This window comes from Prinia subflava, chromosome 13 (genome assembly GCF_021018805.1).
Source record: "Prinia subflava isolate CZ2003 ecotype Zambia chromosome 13, Cam_Psub_1.2, whole genome shotgun sequence".
NCBI classification, from domain to species: Eukaryota; Metazoa; Chordata; class Aves; order Passeriformes; family Cisticolidae; genus Prinia; species Prinia subflava.
Window position 1 is genome coordinate 12011011 of NC_086259.1, and position 23028 is coordinate 12034038.

The 23028-nt window shown below is 39.6% G+C and overlaps 1 protein-coding gene across 1 annotated transcript in view; it reads left to right on the forward strand.

Annotated features, from left to right (window-relative positions):
- The window catches only part of SLC6A2 (solute carrier family 6 member 2), a 58514-nt gene that overhangs the window by 11336 nt on the left and 24150 nt on the right, over window positions 1–23028 (forward strand). The window contains exons 2-5 of the mRNA XM_063410897.1: window positions 9128–9259; window positions 12959–13196; window positions 20728–20866; window positions 21596–21730. Of these exons, the coding sequence (XP_063266967.1) occupies window positions 9128–9259; window positions 12959–13196; window positions 20728–20866; window positions 21596–21730 (644 nt within the window). The remainder of the gene's footprint in view (window positions 1–9127; window positions 9260–12958; window positions 13197–20727; window positions 20867–21595; window positions 21731–23028) is intronic.

Consider the following 23028-nt stretch of genomic DNA (forward strand, 5'->3'; position numbering starts at 1 on the left):
CAAAGTAAACTCAAAACTAAAACAAGCAGGCAAATAAAAGGACTGTAGTAGAAGATCATACATTTTAAAGTATTCTGGGGCCTACTTCATGGTTTTTGAACTTTTGAAATTGGTGGCTATAAGAATACAGTCACTCGCTGGTGTAAGTTACTCTCTTGACTCTACCCTAAAAGAAAGAGGCAGAAACCACGTGCCAGACTCTTCCTAAATAGCCAGTTAATCCTCCATTTAGTCATACAGAAGATGATGACAAAGTCAGTGTGTTTGACCCTAAATTGAGATTTTGAGATCTCCAAGATCACCTATATTTTTCTTTGTAAATACCATTTTACAATTATGTTGTATTATGTGTTTAAAGCTGTTTAGAAATTAAAAAGAAAATTAACCCCACTGTGTGATAAGTTGAAAACATCAGACGCAGCCACACTGATTTATCAAAAGGTCTGAGTAATCAGTGAACAAAACTGCCCTGCAATCTGCCCAAGCAAAAGTTTGCACTGTGATGAAACAAGAAGGATTTTGCTTCAAACTGTTAATGGGTCTCTGCTTCATGTTGGCAGGGAGCTATGATAGGCCCTGGGGTAATTTTCACATTCTTTCATGGCATTTCAAGCTAGGAGGCCCTGTGCAGAATGGCAGTGACACAGCATGGACAGCACAGCCTGGACTGAGGGGAAAATTACATTGCTTGAAGCTTATTAGGGAAACAGCCCACTAAGAACAAACATAAGGCTCAAGTTGCAAACTTATAATCTTTTGTCCTATTCATTCCCACAGAAGAAGCTGGGTAGTTGAAGGATGGAAAATGAAAGCAGGGTGTTGCTAGCCAGTACAGGTAGATTTGTGCAGCATTGTTGTGATTTCATGCTGGTCTAAATAAGACTCATTTTAAGCTTTCAAGCAAACCGATGTCAAGAGAAGTAGTTCTTACAGTCCTCCTGCTGCAGGAGGGATGATACTGAGAGTTACAACTTAGAATTGGATTAATCACTAAAGGGTGTAAGGCAAGTTTGTAAGAGTACCACAGTTTGTTGTGCTTGATTCTTCTTTAGCAGAATTTCAAGGCATTTACCTCCTATTGGTTTGGACATTAATCCTCTTGAAAGCTGCCTGGCACTTGTCTGGAGCTGATTTAAGATGTCTTGGGCACTTTGTTTTACCCTGGCACAGTTATGAATCTCATGCTGCCTAAAATGGGTACTGCATCCTCCCCAGAGGGTGCTTAACTTGGATGCTGCAGGCTGGTTTTTATTTGGACAATGTGCAAAAGAAAAGCAGTCTTTAAGAGCAACACCCTCCGTCCCAGATTGCTGAGAACCAGGAATTGCCCTGCTACATGCACAGCACAAAGCACATTTCACACACCCTGCCTTGCTGTGTGACTGATGGGGCTCTGATCAGCTGTGCCAGGGCAGTCCTGCCACCCCAGCACTGGGGGCACGGCTGGCAGGGGAATCTCCTCGTGTACCGTGCTGCAAGGGACAAGGACACTGAGCAGCTCCCACAGGGGCAATCCTGAGATGTTGGAGTAGAAAGCAGGACCAATACTGACTAAATGAGGGGCTCAACTCCAGAGGATTCATCCCAGGCTCTTTTTTATTAAGGTGGAAAAATATTTCAGGTATATAAACTTGGCATTCCTGACATGTTAAAAGCACAGCTCAGAAAGCAGTATCATAACTTAATGTAGCTACCAAAAGTGTCTACACAGCTCTTCAACCTGCCAATGCATGAACATGCCACACCAGGAAATACCTGTAGGGTGGCAATTTCAGACAGAAAGGCAGGTATCACTGTATTTAAGTAGTTTAGTTCACTCAGTCTCTATAGATTATGAAAAGAAGGCTGAAACTTGATTCAAAAACAAAACACAAACAAACAAAAAGCACAAAACAACATCAAGAAAAACCCAAAAGAAAACAAAACAAACAGCAAAGGATCTTTTAGTATCTTCCGATCAGGTTTGTAGGCTTTTCTGTCTGAAAGTCTGGTCTGTGCTAGACAACAAGTTAGATAAAAGTATCTCACAAGCCATTCTGCCATCAAAGTCAGATTAATCCATGAATTTTGAAAACATTCATTTAATTTGCAGCTGACTGAGGAAAAGAAAACCCAACACAAATGAACATACATGTTCTCTGAGATGAGAAAACTATGACTAACAGTCTGTATCTGAACCAGAGTAGAACTGTGGTTGCCAAAATCTTCCTGGCACCAACTCTCCGTAGATTTAGGAGACAGCTAAGCTGATGAAGTAGTATTTCCTTTTGTTTCCATGATGATGTTCCATAGATCACAGAAAATACATTTTCAGTACTTAACAGTTCAAGGAAAACTTATCATATGATGTTACGCTGTTGTGAATCTAGTGCTGGAATCTAGGAAAACTTGCTTATCTCAATCCATAAGCTCACAGAAAATACCTTCTGATATCTTCATTCAAAAACATTTTTAGCCTTGGATGTTCTGCCACCAATAAATCAGGGTACATTTTGACAGGCACCTTGCTCTTGTACATCAGAAGTACAGCCTACACCTTACCTGGGTGGTTTTGTTGATATGCAATTGCAGGTGAATATATCCTCATGTCACCCCTAATAATTGCAAGGTTGGAGAAAAAAACACGAATAGAACATTCCTATTAATTAAATGCTAGAATAGTATTTTTTCCCTCTTAATTTAATATCTCTTAAGCTTCCAGTCATGGCTGTTGTGAAGCAGGAGTTCTCCAGGAAGGCATCTGCATGCTCACCCAGTAGTCCTGTACTACACATCTCCCCTGACTAGGACCTTCTGAAGAGTTTGTGAACTATAAAGTTTGCTGGTTTGTTCCCAACAGTGTTGTCCGTCCAGGAAAGGATACTACCACTCCTACAGCCCCTGTCCCATTGAGCATTAGCAATAGGGATGACATAAATAACAGAACAATGTACAAGCTGGCTCCACAGTCCAGCTCACTCACACTCTCCTCTCTTGTTTAAACCAGCCAGGTAGTTAAAAAAGAAAAAAGCACAAAATCAAGATGGTGGATTTGGGCAGGAATGTTAGTAGCTAGGCTTTCATTTTGTTACAAACTCCAAGTATTTACTTATCAAACAAAGATAAAACTCACCTTATTGCATTGATCTAGAAACAAAAGATGCAGCTCCAATAGTACCTCTGCTATAGAGGCAGTATGTTAAAAGCTATCACTGCAACCCATAAAGCAGATCTTTGGACTTTCCATGGTCACACTCATGGCAAATGATGGGAATTGTTCGTTTCCTAAGCCAGACACAGTGAGTGAAGGCCAGCAGCAGGAAGCCCCTGCAAATCTCCAGAGCTCCCACTGCCACACTGTCCATCTTGGATCAACCTGATTTACATTCTCTCATACCCATCATGTCTCTTCATTTATTTTTTAATTTCCTACCAAACAACATAGGCAGAGTCCTGTTCTTGTATGTGCCTGCAATTATCTTTAAACTACACATTGTTGTAAATGTGATTGTTTCATTAATTTATGTAAATAGGACCTTGGCCAATGACTTGGCTGTTATTTATGAATGAATCATGCTGCTCTGAGTGGCTGGATATATTTAACTCTCATTAATTTGTTCAAAATAGCTACTAATGGGTTTCTTTAGCTCATGACTCTTCTAACAAAAGGCAGATGGATGATTGGATTTGCATGGGGAGTGCCTAGGTAACCCCTTCTGTTACTAATCGGTGACCAGCTTATAAATACACTGCACTTCAAGTTACTTCAAGTGATTTTAAGACAGTAGCAGGTTAACAGCTGAAGACAAAAAATGCAGGCTTCAGCTGGCCTCAGCCAACAGCACTGAACCATTTCTGGAAACTATTTGTTTTCACTTTCTTTTGAGTGAAAGGAATGCTGTTAAAATTGCAATTCTGAAAAAAACTGAAGGCTCTGAGCCCAAATTGAGAGTAGTAATATAAATAAGCTCAAATCTATCAACTGTTGGTTAGAGGGAGTAGCTAAATGTAAAGGCTTTAAGAGAAACACACCACTCACCATGGTATAGATCCACTGGTTTTATGATTCAGAAATACTTTCTATTTAAAAAGGTTGCATACTTGGAAGATTTTATTGTATACCTGGAGAATTTTACATGCATAAAGTGCTGCTGAAGTTTTTATAGTATGTCATGCGATTTGTTTTGCAGAAAAATGTTATTTTTTACAACCAATGTCTCCTGCTAGCTGCTGTCAACATCATCATACAGCTGCTGTTACCATCATCATCTTGTCTTTGACTTGAGGTTCCATCATGCTCCTTTGTAGCTCTGACTTCTCTTTGCTGTACCACACAGACCCTCATTGCTTTTAATCTCAGGTCAGTGAGGTCCCAGTGTTTCACCCCTTCCTCCCAGCTGTCAGCAGCAGGCTCCAGCTCCCCTCCTTCAGAGGTGCCCTTGGAGGCTGTGCAGGCTTGGAGGCCTGTCTGCTGAAGAGCCAGATGACATCCACGCACTAGAAACACCTGCCTTTCCAATTGCCTCATTTTCTACCCATGGTGATCTTGTACAATCTAGATTTCAAGAACTCTGCATCACTGATTTTGTTTTTCATTCACAAGAGTCTGCACAGATCTGAGTTTCCACCCATTTTCCTTGTTGTCCAAGTGAATGTACTACATTCTATCAAATGTTTGTTTATATTGTTTGGTGTACTATTTATTCTGAATGAAAAAAAGATCAGTTGATCAATGTTAGTAGAGATATTAGCTTGTATTTCAGTTCACCAAATGGGAGATCTCTGCTTTTAGATTTTTCCTGCACAAATTCTGGAAACACTCCTATTGGAAAATGCACTGTAATATTTGTTCAAAGTTTGTTGTTTTAGCAGACACCACTGCCAGTATAACATTTTGACTAGAAATAACCATGGTAACAAAAGCAGAAGGCTAACAAACACAAAGAGTTCAAAATTGTTTCAACTACCCCTGTGCTGGCCTACTTCTTGTATGTGCATCAAAAATCCTTTTAGGATAACCACAGCTGCTTAAATTATCTTTTTTCAGCCATTAGTTAATTAATGCTTCTTTCTTTCTGGGGTTTAAAAGTGAGATGAGACCTCCTGGTAGGACTGAGCAGAATATTTAGAGCTTTTGCTTCCCACCCTTTAGGATGCTGGGAATGCTGATGACGAGAGGAAACACTCCATGTGGTTTCTGGTATAGCAAAATTAAGATGTTATTTTGGTGAACACAGGAATACAAAGTCTGAACACAGGAACACAAAGTCTGTCTTGTATTTTGTCCATCATTAATTAAATGTAATAGTTTTTAAAAAATACATCTCTTGAAGTTTCCACTTGACGTTTCACATAGATGGTTCTTGTAGAAGCAGAGAGTTTGACCTAACCTAGCTTTGTGTAAGACTGTCTTAACCTCATAATTGCACTGGTCCTTAAAGGGACACGTGGACCTTGTGAAATCTGTCAGGAGAGAGATGCAGCAGTTCACAACAGTCTCAGGCCAACCTGTGGCTCTCGAGCTGCATGTGACTCAGTAGAGAGTCAAGTATGGCTCTTGTGCCAGAGCTGTATTACAGATGTTAATGACTTCAGCTTTTTAGCTGTAGAGGGAAATTAGGAGCCATTAGGGATTGCTGAAGCTAGTGCTGCCTTGTGGGATGCAGCTGCGTGCTCACACCGTGGGGGAGTGGAATCCCCTCGAGTGCTATCAGCGCGTTACTGCCAAGGCAGCGATCGCACAGACTGCGCTCCCTCAGCTCGCTGAGCTAGGTAGATCTTGGCAAGCTTGTCTGAAGTGTTAGCCAAGCTCTGCTTCCTGAGAGTTCAGCTGTCTGGCCTGTCCAAATGTGGCGCTGGATTCATGCAATTAAAGCAGTGCAGTTTCTGTGGCCAGTGGCACGGGCAGGGTGACACATGGTGCCACCCTTCTGAACTCGCTCTGACTTCCCAGACAGGGTGGGCACTAACAGCGAGTGCTCCTGCAGAGAAGTCTGGGCTGATGCTTCAGTTCACACCAGTGGGTCTAAAGCAAGAGGCCCACCAGGACTGCTTTGCCTCCTCCCTGGCCCACAGTGTATTCACACAAACAGGACTGTAAGAACTTCCAAACAACACCTCTTGTTCATAGGACACTGCTCCTAAACAGCCCTAAGACAGAGCCCCTGTGCAAGCCCAGAGCACCACTGGTCAGCTCTCACACATAGGCTCTTTACAAGCATTTGCAGACCATTCTACTCTACTCTATATCTGTTTCAGGTGGAAATCTGAATATTTTGACCATCATTTATTTTTCTTCGAAGGGCCCTTGATCCCAGAAAGGGTTGAGCAAACACCACTGAAAATTGATTCTGGATATTGGTGAGGAAAATAAGAGCAAATATAAAGACACTTACAAAAGTACCTGACTTTTTGTTATTTTTTACCTAACCAGAAGCTGCTAAACAAGAAGTTTCCAGAAGACTCCAAAACATTAAGTCAAACTAATATGACTAAGCACCCTTACTTTGGTATTTATCTCAATTTCAAAATACTTCAATCACTTAGCACCTGAAAAGTAACCCTGCCATACTGTGTAACTGCTCTTTGATGAAAATTACACCACACCTTATTAATCCCTTGCGGGGGCAGGGCGGGGGAAGAAAAAAAAGAAAGAAACCTCCTTTAACGAGAGCCTGGAATGACTCGCAGCCAAACAGATGACACTTGAGCAAGTATGCCTAAGTACAGTACACTTCACAGTTCATCTTGCTATTAGTCATACTTAAAAACTGCGTATTTTAAACTCGCATTTAATACGTATGTCCACTACCCATCTCCAGGATTAATCCTCACAAACACAATTTTCCCTGAATAGGCATCATGCTTTCCACAGTCTTATGACATTAATCAAACATCACTCCCTGCAAACTCCATACCTCCCAAATACAAGCCAGGTTTGTGAGTCAGCTCCACACACTGCAATGCAATCAAAGCAAGACAAGTGTGGCGCTTCAAAAGCTCACTTGCAGGAAATCTAACAGCAAAACCACCTAAAATAATTTTTCCAGATACTAGATATAGTGAAAGCAATATGTAGTATCCCAGACTGATTTTGCTGAGTATGTTCCAACATTGAACAGAACTCAGAACTGCAGGATATTAAGTATCTGTTAGAAATATCTTTTTTTCTGTACAGTGTTCAAATGTACAACAGTTCGACATGGCAATCATAGAAAACAGATTATAAACAAAATTACCAAAATTACCAAAATGTGTATCATTGATACTGTAGTTGCTTATGCAAATGCAAATTGAATTTATAATATATTCTATCATGAAGAAGATTTTTGCCCCCAAAGGGATACAACCAATACATTTCAATTTTTCATATGCATTCTCCAAGGTTTAAGCTATTTTTTCTTTCTGTTGATATACCTTGCCTCTGTTTCATTGCAAGGTTTCAACTTTCAAATGACTAAACTTATGACTGAATGCTGAATACATTGTCCTTACCATTATGTTACAGCACGTTACTTTTAGAAGTAGATTGGTGGTATGACTAAGAGAGCAGAGTTTGTTTTTCAATTCTATTCTCCAGTATATAGTCAAAATTCCCTTTCTAAGCAGTCATGAGAGGCAATTTACACCAGTAATATCTGTGAAAAGCAAGCTCAAAAGGTAATGAAACAACTATTCAATAACAATACGCGTTTCAAACTTATGTTTCAAAGTATGTTCAAACATACTTTTTAAACATGTAATTCATTTTGCTTACTGGCAAGTTTTAAAAAGCTACAGTCATGCTTTCAGCTTTTTACCTCCTGTAAGTGTATAAATTTAGGAGCAATGCAAACTTACATCCTTTTACAAAGGAAGTTTTCAAATTTCTAAACAAGCACAACAGATTTAAAGGTTTGCAAAAGTTTGTACTACTTGCTATTAGGAGAAATAGTCAAGCTACTGTTGTTTTTCCTTTTGTTGAAAAACTGAACCATGATATTCACAATCTGGTTTCCTTTTCATAGGTAACGCCTTAAGTCATTTAGTCAGTGTATGTAATTACTCTGTCAGCTCTCTAGTTATTAAAGCAATCCAATAATGTTTTTAATACAGGCAAGTTTAATAATAATTGAACTCCTCTTGACCAAGCCAGCTGCACAATATAATGACAGCTACCCTTTGCATGTACCACAAAGCAGAGAACTGTCAGAGCCCACAGTTATTAAACATGGCACCAGCTATAATTGCTTTATAGTATCACATGTAGCCATGCACGGGGATAATCTCTCTGTGACCTGGATCATATAAAATAGCTAAGATATTTTCAGGTAGTTTCTACATTAGGTGATCCTTTTGTATTTCAGCTGGCAATACTTTTTGTGCTATAATAGCTGACACACTGGGATTTTTCCGAAGGTGACAGTTCCTCAGTGACAGTACAAACTCACAGAAGAATGCTCAGTCCTGGGAAGGGTTCCACTGTCCTGCTGCAATATCAAGATGCTCTACAGGGGCCCAGCAGGAACCTCCACATTCTCCACAGTAATGGCCATGAGTGTCCCTAGGTTGGAAAGGGGTGTGCTGTCTAACACATTTCATAGGAATAAGGGAATTTATTACAGCAAAATTCAAAATATGTTGTGGAAGTTCAAATTCTATATAATTAACCAGTAGTAATTAGTTTTCAAGCCAGAGGTTCCTGCAGACACTTCACACAGTCATTTAAGCTGCACTTACAAGATTTCACATTTTTCTCTTCTGTTGCTGGTTCTGTGTTCCCTTCTGAAAATACTACACTAAAAAAATCTTTAAAAAAATTTTCATAGTCCCTTTCCCTTTCAGGTATGCAAGTGTCTTGAGCTTTTTTTTCTTCTTCAGTTAGGGATTAATTTTCAGACACTTTTTTTTCCTCTTTAAAGCCAAAAAAGCAGAGGGAAGCGTTTAGGGGAATTAGGAGTTATGGCCTATAACTTTTTTCAGGGATTCTGTCTCTGAGACCTTTAAAAAATACAGGAAAGAGATGAGGATATATGGGTTCATCCTTCCTGATATTCCCTTTCTATTTCCCAAAAGCAGTGGTTTTGTCTTTAACCAGTAAAAGTAAGCAACAGAGAAAGAAAAATGCAACCAACACAAAGACTACAATGTCTCTTTACTGTCTTTTCAGGTGCTTTTCTTATTCCCTACATCCTCTTCTTAATCATTGCTGGAATGCCTCTGTTCTATATGGAATTAGCACTGGGACAATATAACCGAGAAGGGGCTGCCACTGTGTGGAAAATCTGTCCAGTTTTCAAAGGTAAGTGTTCCTCTGTGCCCTTGAACAGCACCTGAGGGTGCCACACACATGATCACAAACTTAAAGATCTCTCACCTTTCATGGACAATGTGCCATTTGGCGACCTTTCCCCAGCCCTCAAAGTCAGAAGTCTTTATGCTATCAAAGGGGAAGCACAGAATGGGAAAAGCCATAGAAATCATCATCAGGGTGATTGCTGGCTGAGTGTGACAGAGGGCAACGAGCAGGAGCATTTCAGCCCTGCCCTCCCTTTCCCCTGTGTACCGGGAGGAACTGGGCGTCTCTAGGTGGAGGGAGGAGTTTGCCAATCCAAACATTGGAAATACCAAATCCCATCCAGGTTAGTTCAGCCCTGTCTTTCCCATTGACTAAGGTAACTACTACTCCATTCAGGGCATGGAACTTTCTCTGCAGGAGACAACACACCACAGTGGGTACAACACTAAAATGAAGTTGTGGAGACTGTAGGTTCGGCCAGTACACTTGGAACATCACAGATACTTTCTCTGTGGTATCTCTCTACCTCTGTTTTCCTGCCTGTGAAGTGGGAGCTATGATTCTGATAGTCTTTGTAAAGTGTCTTTCAGATTTAGCAATGAAAAACATTTATTAAAATTGAACCATTATCATTATTGAATGTTTTCCACTAGGACTAACTCTCCAGTATCACTGAACAAAAGGCTGTGGAGTGTTGTTTGGGCACTGCATCATTCTGCAGGAAAAAATAGGTTAGGTGCTTCTGGGTGTTTGGCTTTGATCAGGAAATGATCAATGTATGAAAGAAGCTGTATGTGTTCTGTACAGGAACCTCAAGAATTTTTTTAAGCATTGCTTGCCAGCAAAAAATGTAAGTTCCTTTGTATGTATACCAGACTGTATCTAAAATCTTATGCAAAAGCCTTTTCAACACACAGATATCTGAAATTAAACCAGGCAAGCTCCTCTGACCTTAGAACCTTAAAATTCAGGTCATGTTCATCCTGGGACTGACAAAAGCTGAGGGGCTTAACAATAGCAATCCAAACTTGATGTATCCGCTGCTTGGATATAGGTTACACTGAGTAAATGTTAGTCTTCTTTCTCAAAATACAGCTTTCCTCTTCAAGCAGTCTAGTGCCACACAATAAGAAAAGTGAAGGGGATTTTTCTTTCCACTCAAACCCAAAACTCACAGCAAAACCAGCAATATAACAAAAAATAAGTAAGCAAGCTAATAAAATAATGTGCCCCAAAATTTTAAAATTAACTCATATAGATTTACCTAGTCCTTCTATAATCTCATCATGGGAAACAAAATTCATCTCAGTGCCCAGGAACCTGAACACCCTTGTTCAATAAAATTCCTGTTGGTATTATTCATAGAACTTTGGACGACAATGAGGATTTTGAAAACCTAAATGCAAAAATTAGACCTTCAGGATCTCAAAGCATTTGAGCTAAATACCACTGTGTTCAGAGGTATTCTGTGTTGACTTCAGGATTGAAAAGATTATGAGAAAGGGAAAATAGAATTTATTTCATGTATATTCTTGTTGACATTCCAGCTGTGTTTTTAAGCTGACATTTTCAAGGTGGACTAAACATACATTACTGTTGATTTTTAAGGTTTCTTATTACAAGACTATAGAATAGCATAAGTTGTTTGATTCTCAAAAAGTAATAGGCACTGAGACATATTTGCACCTCAGTATAAACTCTGTACTTTTAAAGTTTTGACTGAAACCTCTGATAACATGCAAACACATTTTACTGCTAATGCTTTGGAGTTGTTTCTGGGACAACTCAAATCTCTCACTCAAAGCAAAAGTACACAGTCTACACAAATTTATAACAGTTTCTCTAAATGAACAGCACTATAGTTCTAATTTTAGCTCTGAATATTATTGCTATGAACTGTAAGCAGTCTACTTTTAATGAGATGCTATCATAACATATGCAATTACAAATATACCCTGTAACCTTTGTAACACAGTCTGTTCTCATCTCTGCATTTTTTTCCAGGGTGTATTTTAGACTGTGGGTGGTGCAGCATTACTTTTAAGAAAACCTAGAAACACAAGAGCAAATTCATTCCTGAACATTCTTAAGCTCACAGGGAAGAGCTATTTAAAACACATTTGATCCAGTATTTTTTAATCTCAATATTAAACATCTCTCATTGTCCTCCTGGACTGGAGGAATTCAGGAACACTTTTTTTAACAACTATCATCGAATTTTAGTATTTCATATCTTATCCATGCTTAGTGTTTTAGCATTTACCTGAATACTTAAGAATTATTCTTCTGGGGGATTCCTCCCTCCTGTCCATTCTGTTGATCATGGTGTATCACTAGACTTTGAGTGTTCAAGTACTAGATTCATTTAAGCACCAAGGATCTGAAAATACTGTTTCATCTTGACTTTCACAATAATTTCCCCATTGTTAGGGGTGAGCTACAGTTTAAAAGCCTCCTGCAGAGCAAAGAGTAACTTTTGTACATGCAGCAGGCTTTGAACTGCCAACTCCTTCAGGGTCAGCATCTGTTTCTTATGCAAATTTTAAACTGGGATTAATACTCACAGTGTTTGCTACTTCCTTTCTTTACAAAGAAATAAGAAATTCTAATAATCTCCAACTGCTAGGCTTCCAATTAAACTGAAGAAAGCTATAAGTAAAGGTTTGCACTTAGTTGCTGTGACAGTAGCCACAGTGACAGTGATAACATTCATAAAATATCTGTGGTCGCTACCTTTTATATGCAGTACATACAACTTTGAGGGAGGATTCCAAGAGCAAAGCTGCACACACAATAAAGAAAGAATGATTGAAGTCGAGGCAAAGCAAGATTTCTGAACAATTTTGCCAGCCAACTTTTATTTGGCTTCAAAATTAGTATCAAAACTTCCTCCCAAACTGTTGGAAAATGTCCATTTTCATGAGGAGAATGTGCACTTGCTCAAGAGACCCTCCAGCCACACTTCATGTTATGCAAAAATACAAAGCAAATGTTCAAAGTCAAAAGAGAATGCTTACACTCTGAATTCTGTAATCCTGGAGAGAGAGTAAAAAAGGTTGAATGTCCCACGCAATTTAGCCCCAACCTGATATTCGCCAAGTTTTGCTGGCATGCCCAAAATCCACCTAGAGACCTCAGTGGAACAGCACAGACTATTTCATGCATGGTTTGGAGCCAGTTACATGCTGATGGAAGCCAGTCTAGAGAGTAGTAATGGGAAAGAAGCAAGATGGATCAGTGTCTGTTCCAAACTAGTTCAGGGTGGGAATGTGAGGCATAGGGAAACTTCATTTAAGTGTCAAGCTTTACTTTTCCAAGAGAAGTTGCCAAGGTCCCTGACGTCATGAAGATGAAATGAGTTTCGCTCCTAACATGGGCTTGCAATCTTCTGCATTGGAAGCAAATCAGCAATGGATTTGTACAAGGACAAATTTTGACATTGCACTGCTTAATTTCTTTTTCTGACAAACAACTGGATTTGATAAAAGCCAGTCATTTTCCAGAAGCATTTCTGTAATTTTTTGTTTAGAGGTCAGGTACATCGTGTCCTCATATGTGTATGCAAATGTCAAAAATTCCTTTTTATTGGTGTGAAGACCTAAAATGAATTTGCTATCATGTGTGGTTGAGTTTAACTCCAGTGTTTGAGTATATTGTTGCACGTCAAATGCAATGTATAATCTCATTTTCCTTTGTCTTTAGGTGTAGGCTATGCAGTGATACTCATAGCTCTTTACGTGGGTTTCTACTACAACGTTATCATAGCTTGGTCTCTGTATTATCTATTTTCATCATTCACATTTGAGCTCCCCTGGACAAACTGCCACAACAGCTGGAACAGCCCAAACTGTACAGATCCCAAACTCTTCAATGCATCAGTGCTTGGCAATGGTACTAAATACTCAAAGTACAAGCTCACTCCTGCAGCTGAATTTTATGAGTAAGTGTTGACCTGACTTTGCTATTTATTCAAAATTCTATGTCTAAGGGAGTTTCCTCTTGAAGGTAAAATAGTTTGTATCCAGCCTCTAGAATGAGCCTCAGAAGACTAAAATTACAATGGAGCTGTAATGTTGGTCTGTGTTCCTGGGTGACTAAGACTTTTGCATCTGTGATCTCTGGTTTCTCCTGTGCTAATGAAGTGCTTGCTACTGAGCAAAATGGAATTGGACAAGACACAAATCTTCTCTTTGTGCCACTTTTGCTTGCACCAGCTTTGCTAGGGCAAGGCAACACAGCAATATTCTGACAAAGGTGACTGCATGCCAAACTGAGCTGAGTTTAGGGCTTTAAAATAACCATTTGTTCACAGATTTGGACTGTTTCTCTACTCAAAAAATATTTCAGGGCAACAGCAGACCCCTGTGTGTGCTCCACTGTTCAATAGTTCAATGAAGTGAGATGAAACACTGAGCAGGAGGAAAGAGCCAGGTTATAGAAAGACAGGCTTTTACCAATGCCCAAGCAAAAGACTGTTCTACAACAGGGGCTGAGACAGGCAAAGACACACTCAAATCAAACAGCAGGCATCAAACCCCAAAAGGTATATAAATTAACAACTGAACTACAAAACAAAGATGCCAATCTCTGTATAAATATTTTCATTATGGACTTAAAGGGGAAAATGGGATTTGATTAGGAGAAAGAAAGGGGATGATCATCAAGCTATTGAATCAGCTGTTGAATTACATTGAATAATGAATTAATTAATATTTCTGTGTTGGGAATAGAAGGATAACAGGGCGCACACCTGCTAAGCAGTTAGTAGACGGTAGTAACCCTACAGAAACGAAGGGAAAACACTGTTACCATAAATAACCAGTAGGGATCTTGAGGTCTCTGTAAATAGCTCTTTAACCTTTGTGGCTGCTGTTCCTTCTCTGAAGACAGCACAGTGAAAGAAACACAAACTGCTGGCAGGGGTTTGGGTAAATGAAACTCAGTGCTTTGAAAACAAGATTGGGGCTTGAGTTCAAAGGAGCTCACTAAAATGGCAAATAATGACAGCTGTGAAATCTACTGCCCTTACAATAAAAAGCTTAAATCTTAGTAAAGTAAAATGCAATCTCTACATCCTTGCTTTGCCTTATTATTATTTAAAATGGTTCTTTGCAACTTCTGCTATCACATGATGCTTGGGTAATGATTTTGACTTTGTAGGGGGTCAGGCTGTGGTAGAATCAATTCACGATATTTTGATTTAGTTCCACTGATCTGGGGAACAGCTCAATTAATGACTGTCTGTACACTGAAAATTGAAATATTATGGTTCTTTCCTCATCATGAGGTAGAGTCAAGGTGCAGTGTTCAGAAGGTAAGAATTGAAAGGGAATTTCACTTTTCATCCTGCTTTGATCCCTGAACTTCAGGGCTGTAATTAGGTCAGTAGGCCCTGTACTTACTAGCAACTAGATTACATTGCAAAAATGAGAAGGGTAACCACTTAATTAAAACACTCTATAACATCTGTTTTCCCAGCTGTAAAAACAGGGAATCACAAGGGGCATTATATTCACTTATCCAGTATTTGGATGAGCTCATCAGGTCCAGCTGTACAGCTCAGGTGTCAACCCAAGCTTATACAAAGTCTCAGTGTACTCAGATCCAACCTAATAAACAAAATCAGAACACAGTTTCTTTCTTATATCAAATAACCTAATTCATGCTCATGGTCTTCTTACAACAAGGAGAGTTGAATCTTTTGATTATAAAGTTTCATATTTTGTGCCAAGTCACAAAGGGAAATGGGAAGTGATACAGCTTAAACTTGGTTCTCTAGGTTGTGTAGTTCCATCAGAACACTCACACACAAACTCTTGGCCTCTGGTGGGAAGGCTCAGGGGGAAGCAGGGAGACCAGAAACACCAAACATTTATTTTGCAGCTGGAGAGCGACTGAGAAGAGGTACTTCCAAGACAGGTCTCAAGCAGACAGTTGGTATGATTATTCTGAAAAGACACAGATGTTTCTTTTTGGGACATAATTCCTTCACACTGGCCTGACCATGAATTTAGAGCTGAATATTTCCTAAAGCCCTGTAGCTGCCAGAGCTGACTGCCTCTACCTCCACCAGCACAGGAATAAACTGTAGGAGGAAGTGGGAGTACTGTGACGTGACAGTTCATCAAATACTACAAGAAAGGTACCTCCAATTCAGCAGAAATATGCTGTCACTACTTATACTGAGTGAGAAAAGGGAAAACTTGCAGTCTAAGCCAAATCTATCAGCTGTCCGGTATCCAGCCAGGAGGAAAAGCAGAGAGAAACCTCTAAGCCTCAGACTTGGAAGAAATAATTTCAAGTTGCAAATTCCATGTCAAGGCAATGACAGGAGAAGCTTGAAGAACATATTTGGATTTTGTTTTCAAGCCTCAAGACCTGGGCAGAACTTGAGGCTGAAGTGCTTCTACACTGAGGCCTTCTAGAGAGTTTCATTTTACCAAGTCTGGTTTCAGTTGTGGAGGCCTAATTCAGGCCAAGGTGCCACTGATGTCGTGGGGACAGCTCCTTATAACAGGAAGGAACAGGACCTCTGCAATACTTCATTAGAGATGCTTAAAATCAACTACAAAGTATTTGTACATTGTAAACTTGGCAAACCAAGCTAAAATCTAATAACAACTGGTGCCTTTCTGCTAAGTAATAGCCAGACATAAAAGAAATCCAGTTAGGAATAAAATGTCAACTCCACATTTCTTTAGGGGCACACATTACTTTAATCCCTTCCCTCTTCAGTGGTTTGGAATTAAACACAGAAAATGAAAAGAATCCTTCCCACACATGTTAAAATAATTCAATATAAACCCTTTTTGTTTTGGAAGAACAGAAGTATATCACAAATAAAGTTTTCCTATCCCATATTACTCCTATTTAAATACTTTATCTGAACACAGGCATACTTTATATTTGTTCTCTCCTTTCTTGTGTCTGGGAAAAGTCTATTGCCATCTTGCTTTCATTTATGCTGACAATTAAAAAATACCAGCTTGGAGGAACAAAAGCACTATTCTTCCCACAAGGTACCATGCCTGCAAAAAATCACAATCTGTTGTAGAAACCAATCTTGGCAATTTTTTAGAAGAAACAGTGAAAATGTCAACAAACATTGGGCTACAGCTATTTCCTTCTGACACTACTTTTTCTCAGGACTGTAAATCCATTCTTTCTGCATGAGAAATTTTACAGGGAAATCTTCATGCCAGATTCAGCAAAAGAAATTCACAGAATTCACAAGTCTGCCCAGCTGTGAGCAATTGCAAAAGCCCACCTAAGAACAAGGAATAAAACCAAGATTCAGTCACGGCAGTCTGCATTTGTCATATTTATGAGCATCATATTTATGAAATTTATGAGAAGTGTGTGAACCAAGAACATCCTGAAAAAAAACCCTCACCCTATATAGCAAAGGTTACTTTTATAGACCAAGAGGTTTGTGCTTGAGGGTACAAATCTCCACTGGAAATGGCACCCCAGGCAAAGGGTCCACATGGTTCAGTATCACAGCAAATGGAGTGATCAAAGCTGTGGCCCCCAAAGATGCAGGAACCCATCCCCACTAAACAATTGTGAAACAACTTCTCCCAAAAGAGAAAACATTTCAAAAGTCAGCACAAGCAATTCTGCCTATAAATTCTTATAAAATCTGAATCAGACAACAAGAACTAATGAGAGTGGATAGCCCTATATTATGCTAATCACATCCAGTCTTTCCATTCTCTTCTGAAACAGTAAATTTTGGAGAGTCATGAATGTGCTGAAATGGGGCCCAGTAGCAAAGGAGGTCAGAATAGCTAACTTAGTGGGAGAATAAAGTTTTCAGTGCATTGAGATAAACATTCACTGTTTTATCGTGACTCAAAAAGAAATTTCATCTACAGTGGGGCAACCCTGGATGTACAGACAGACAGGAGTGAGATGCTGGAAAGCAGTGCCATGGAAAGGGACCTGGGGGTCCTGGTCATTGGCAAGTTGAACAGGAGTCAGGAGGGCCCTGGCATCCAGGAGGGGCATCAGGCCATCAGGGGTCATCTGGGCACAGAAGGGGGTTGTCCTGCTCTGCTCTGCACTGGGGTGGCCTCACCTCCAGTGCTGGGAGCAGTTTTGGGCACCACAATATAAAAAAAGACATTAAGATGTTATAGAGCATCTAAAGAAAGGCTGTGAAGATGGTGAAAGGCCCTGAGGGGAAGCTATATGAGGAATAGCTGAGGTCACTTGGTCTGTTGAGCCTGGAGAAGAGGAGACTGAGGGGAGACCTCAGTGCAGTTACAACTTCCTCATGAGGGAAGAGGAGGGACAGGCACTGATCTCTTCTTTGTGGTGACTGATGACAGGACCTGAGGGAATGGCCTGAAGTTGTGTCAGGGGAGGTTTATGTCGGATATCAGGAAAAGATTCTTCACCCAGAGGGTAGCTGGCCACTGGAACAGGCTCCCCAAGGAACTGGGCACAACCCCAAGCCTGACAGAATTCAAGAAGTGTTTGGACAATGCTCTCAGGCATGGGAGATGTGGACATTTCTTAGAGATGTCCTATGCAGATGTAGCAGTTGTAGTCAACGATCCTTGAGAGTCCCTTCCAACTCAGTATACTCTATGATTAAGTACAAATAATTACTTATATGCCAGCCAGGGTGCCACTGGTAAATTATGTGATTCCCAAAATCCGGTTTGCAGTCCATTACACAGCTCCATTCTCCAACACAAGAGGAAGCTGAAATATCTAGAGAAAAACCCAGATGCTGCTGCATCCCCCTGGCATCCCCCTGGGCTGTGCCCAGCACTCCGGGGTGGGGGTGAGGCACCCAGGGCACAAGCACTGCACCTCAGGTGGCTCAGCTGCTCTCCTGTACTCTGGGCTGCAGCACAGAACTGTCCCAGAGCCAGGAGATCCTTCAGCACTGCAGCTGTGCCTACTCCGAGCTCTTTACAAAGCATCCAGAGACAGCCAAGCAGCTCAGACAGCAGCCCTGGGTATTGTAGAGCTGGGCCTGAGCCAGGATGTCCCTGTGGCACCTCATGGGAGCCACTCTGCTCTGTCAGCACTGCACCCCCAACCCAGAGTCACAGAGGAGACCCTGGTGCCCAGCCCATGGAGCCAGCTCAGCTCTGCAGGTTTTGTACCACAAGCTCTGCCTCACTCTCCTGTGTGGACACAAACTGCCATGAGAACTACAGCTGGATGCAAGCTGCATGGAAGAGCTATTTGTGAAATAAAAATACCTGGAGCCTGGCAAACTCTGCAAAAAGGGCTCTGGCCACATCAGCTTGATGCAGATAGCCTAACCTTCCACAGGTATTGGAAAACCTCATTTCATGCTCTGAAGGAAACTGGCAGCAATGAGGACTGAACTAGGATTGCCCAAATATATAACACAGAAGATGCATGTAGAAGAGTTTCCTAATTGAGCCCAATTATGCTTCAAATTGCCTTCTAAATTGAGAATGCAAATTAATTTCTATAGATTGAACATTGTATACACTGACAGTTCTTTTAGCATCTACAATTTGCATAAAGTTTTCAATCATAAAAACATAGTCTAACTACCAGAATAGGAAATATAGCTTGAGAAACCAGGAGTATGTCTATACCTTATCCATTTTGCTGATTCTTAGTTTATGAAGCCATTTAGGTTTGAGCTCATAAATATGACTACTAACTTTTAGAAGGACTTAGATGTTCCTAGATGTACTTAACATGTTAACTAACAAATACATTTGTTAGTTAACATACTAAATTACTGACTAGTGATGACATTTTTGAATTCTGAATCAACCTGATGCAACACATCTAAAATTTAGATAAATGACACTCTTCTATTGAGCACATCAAATTTAGGCAAGTTAACTTTTGGCTCCAATAAAAAGAGAAAGAATGATCTTTTAGAGCTGTGTAAACATATTTGGAACAAAAATGAAAATTATAATTGATTTTGGATTGAAAAAATGAGGCCTTCTCCAAGACCTTAAACTTGATAATTTATGCAAAATTTTCTAAATTTCTAGAAGACAATCTGTAAATCTGTACAGGATGAATAACACCTAAAGCTCCCTAGAAAGTACGAGTCTGACAAAAACATCCCAGGGAATTCTACATATCAAACTCTTAAATCCTGTTTTCTACTATAGATTAAATGTGTTGGAGTGAAAATGATACCAAGTAATTTTCAGATCACAACCTTTGGCATTTCTTTTTTCCTGATTTGGTTCCCTGTTTATGTGTAAATATTCAGCACTTCTGTAACAAATATGTTCTGAATTCCTCACAGTAGAGACAAAGCACACGTTTATAACAATCCTTATTTTACAGATGGGAAAACCAAGACACAGGGAAGAATTTATTGGTTCCAACATTTTCTGTTATTAAAGCTGTGACTGGGTCCTTCATTTACTGAGTCCTATTGAGCAGCTGCCCCTCCTACGTCCTCAATAATTTGTTTTTAGTAAGGTTTATGTGTGAGTATGAAGCAGCTGAGCTGCCTGTTGGCTGTTCAGGGTCTGATGCCAAATTAAAGGGGGACCCAAGTGCTGCACAAAGACTAAACAGAGTCAGTGGTACTAACAAACAAATCAGTGTTTGCAGATTTCAATTGAGGTGAACTATTTCCCTTTAGGTGAATGCAGGGTGGAAGTAAGGCAGGAACTGGAGCCAGAGCTCTTGGGTGACTAGGACAATCTTCCCAGCAGATTCTCCTTCCCAGGGGAAGGAGAGAATGAGAAGAAAATTCCCCAGAATGTCTGAATGCAGCTTCAACTTGAGAGCTCTTCCCATTCCTGCCCCTCCTGCAGATAGCTGAACAGACTCCTAGAACCCAGATGTACAATCTCAAAGTCATAGCAAATGTAATTTACACTCCCTTGCAGTTTTAGCATAAACCAAGCTCCTTTGCACAAATCCCTGATTTCTAATGCATGTATGCACTAGATTCTTGGTGCACAGTTCTTGGTGCTGTTTTAATTATATATTTCTAGAGCTCTGACTAGAATATCAGAAAGCTTAAACAAATTGTTTCTCTTGCGTTTTGTCTGGCATAATAAAATAGATCCCTGTTCTACTGTCAGCTCCATCTGTTAATGTTTATTCTTAGTCTTTCCCCCCATAACATTCTCTTCTCTTTTTTGCATGTATTTCTCATCTACTTTCATTCTTTTCTTAATAACAACAATCTGCAAGCAAAACACTAATTCTAGGTGTCTACCAACGGTCTTTCCTTTCTTTGACTCATTTGAATTCTGAGAGTTTATTTTGTTAGCAGAATTGGACAAACATCTCTCAACTTATGAAGCAAGAATTGCTTTCAGAAACTTTTACTTAAGACATGCCTAAGACATAATTTGAAGGATTTGACAGAGAACAGAGGCTTCACAAAGCACCTTCACTGACTGCCAGTGATGCCAGTAGGGCTCCTACTGAAGAACAAAAGCCTTTTTCCCCCAGTGACTTTGCTTTGTTTCTGTATATGTGGTATGCAGGCGAGGAGTTCTGCACCTGCACGAAAGCCGTGGAATCCACGACCTTGGCTTGCCTCGCTGGCAACTTTCCCTCTGCCTGCTGGTGGTGGTAATCATTCTTTTCTTTAGTCTGTGGAAAGGCGTGAAGACTTCAGGAAAGGTAGAGCTAATACTGTCCTTCTATCTTGACTACATTCTTTGTCTATTTTAAGAAGTCTCCTAATTTTGGAAAGCAAGAAAATAAATAACTGATTTTGAAGCATCCTCAGGGACCAAACGATCATGTTTCTTGTGTGATATTACAACTGAATTTTTTATCAATGTATTATTTTCAATTCAACATTCGTGGTTTCATCCAGAAAATATTTTTAAATACTCAAAATTGTCTTAAATGTGCAACTTCTTAGACAAATGTACTAATATTTCAATGGTCTAAGAGGCTTTGCTTTTATTAAATAAAATGCCATGTCAAGAGAAATAGCTAATGAAAGACATTGGAAATCACTCTTTGACATCCTTCAGAAAATACCTCAACAGAAATTTCAGAGCTGGATACATCTGAGAGCTTTTTGTACATTTTCATGAAAGTATCACTTAACATCAGGCAATGACTGCACTTTTTAGTAAACAACACAGAGATGAGGAGTAATCAGCAGTCTAACACACACTGACACTGTCTTCTGTTTGTCAAAACTGTCTCCTGCTGGTATCTGTAAATTTATATATGAAAAGATTCATGACATGTAACAGCATTTTTCCTCATGTCCTAAAAAGAGCTTCTCTATTGAACTGAATGGACTAAACCAAGAAAATTCCAGCTGTACTTACATATATATTCTTAAATCTTCTGTAACAGCTGATTAACCTTTGGAATCTCTGTTGTCTGCAGGTTGTTTGGATAACAGCCACTTTGCCTTATGTTGTATTATTTGTCTTATTAATACATGGAATAACCCTGCCTGGTGCATACAATGGAATAAATGCATACCTGCATATAGATTTCAGAAGATTAAAAGAAGCCACAGTAAGTGTACTCTTCTGTTCTCATTCCCTAATTATTGAACCTGCTGCCCTCATTATTGAAACTGAAAATATTATAGCTAACTTCTGAAATTAAATAGCCATGCTTCTGCTTCTGCCAAAGCACTGGTCCCCTTTCTCTGACAGTTTAAATTTCCAATACTCTGCAAAACAGGACTATCTCACACTGAACCCAAACAATTCAGATCACAAAACACCTGTGTGAAGGCATGCACAAGTGTGGCAGGCCCCAAAAAAGTCCATGCATTCATTGTGCACCCAGAAAACTGCAATATCCTTTATACAGGAAATTTGAGTCATGCAAAAGTTTAGTTCTCAAAAGGCTAAGAATTTCCTCCAGAAGAAAATCTTGCTTTCTGAATCACTAGCTTAAATATTAACCTAGAAAACAAAAATACTGGCCCATGCAAACCTTGCTAAATATATAAAGTCAGGACTAACTCAGTCAAACCATGGTCCTTCAAACAAATAAGATTTTCAAAAGTATGATGTTCTTATCTCACTATTGAAAGTAATGTACATTTCACTGTATCATTGAACATATCCAAACCAACCCAATTTATGGAGTAACTTGGAACTAAGACTTATTTCATACATTGTAAAGCAAAATCTACATGTACAGTCATTAATACATGAAATTAGCAGCATTTCAGACCTACAAAGAACAAAGACTACAGAGATATTTTATCCCTCTACTATCCTAAAAATAGCATAAATCATTTATAAGACAGTAGTACCTCTATGGATAGGTCACAAGGCCATTCAAATGGGTATAAATTTGAAAAGAGACAACATCATTTTACTAGAAGGAAATGCAGCATCTTGAAAAATTGCAGCTTTCAGAAATGTCTGCAGACTCTCCATAGTTGCACTGTACCTTTCCTATGAACCTTATCTTGATTTTTCCTGAATTAGTAAGAAAGACCTCAAGTGTTACAATACAGACATATTTTTTTATATTCTTAGCCAAAAATATATATTCCTGGCTTTTTAATGCTAGATTTGAAAGCGGGCATTTCTTCAAAAACAGACCCAGACCCCATATCTGTATTGGAATGATCCAATCAAACTTCAATAGGGGATTTTCATCCCCATTTGTCACAAGGCAGTAGCCACCCCAGTAATTCACATTAATGCATACACATAAATACAAAGATGCAAAGATGAACAAAGCAGGTGCTTATATTTTTCTTATATATTTCAAGTGCTGTTTGGAAATAAACATCAAAATTTCAACTAGAGCTGTACTAGCTGTACCAGGCCTCCAGCATCATGTCTGTC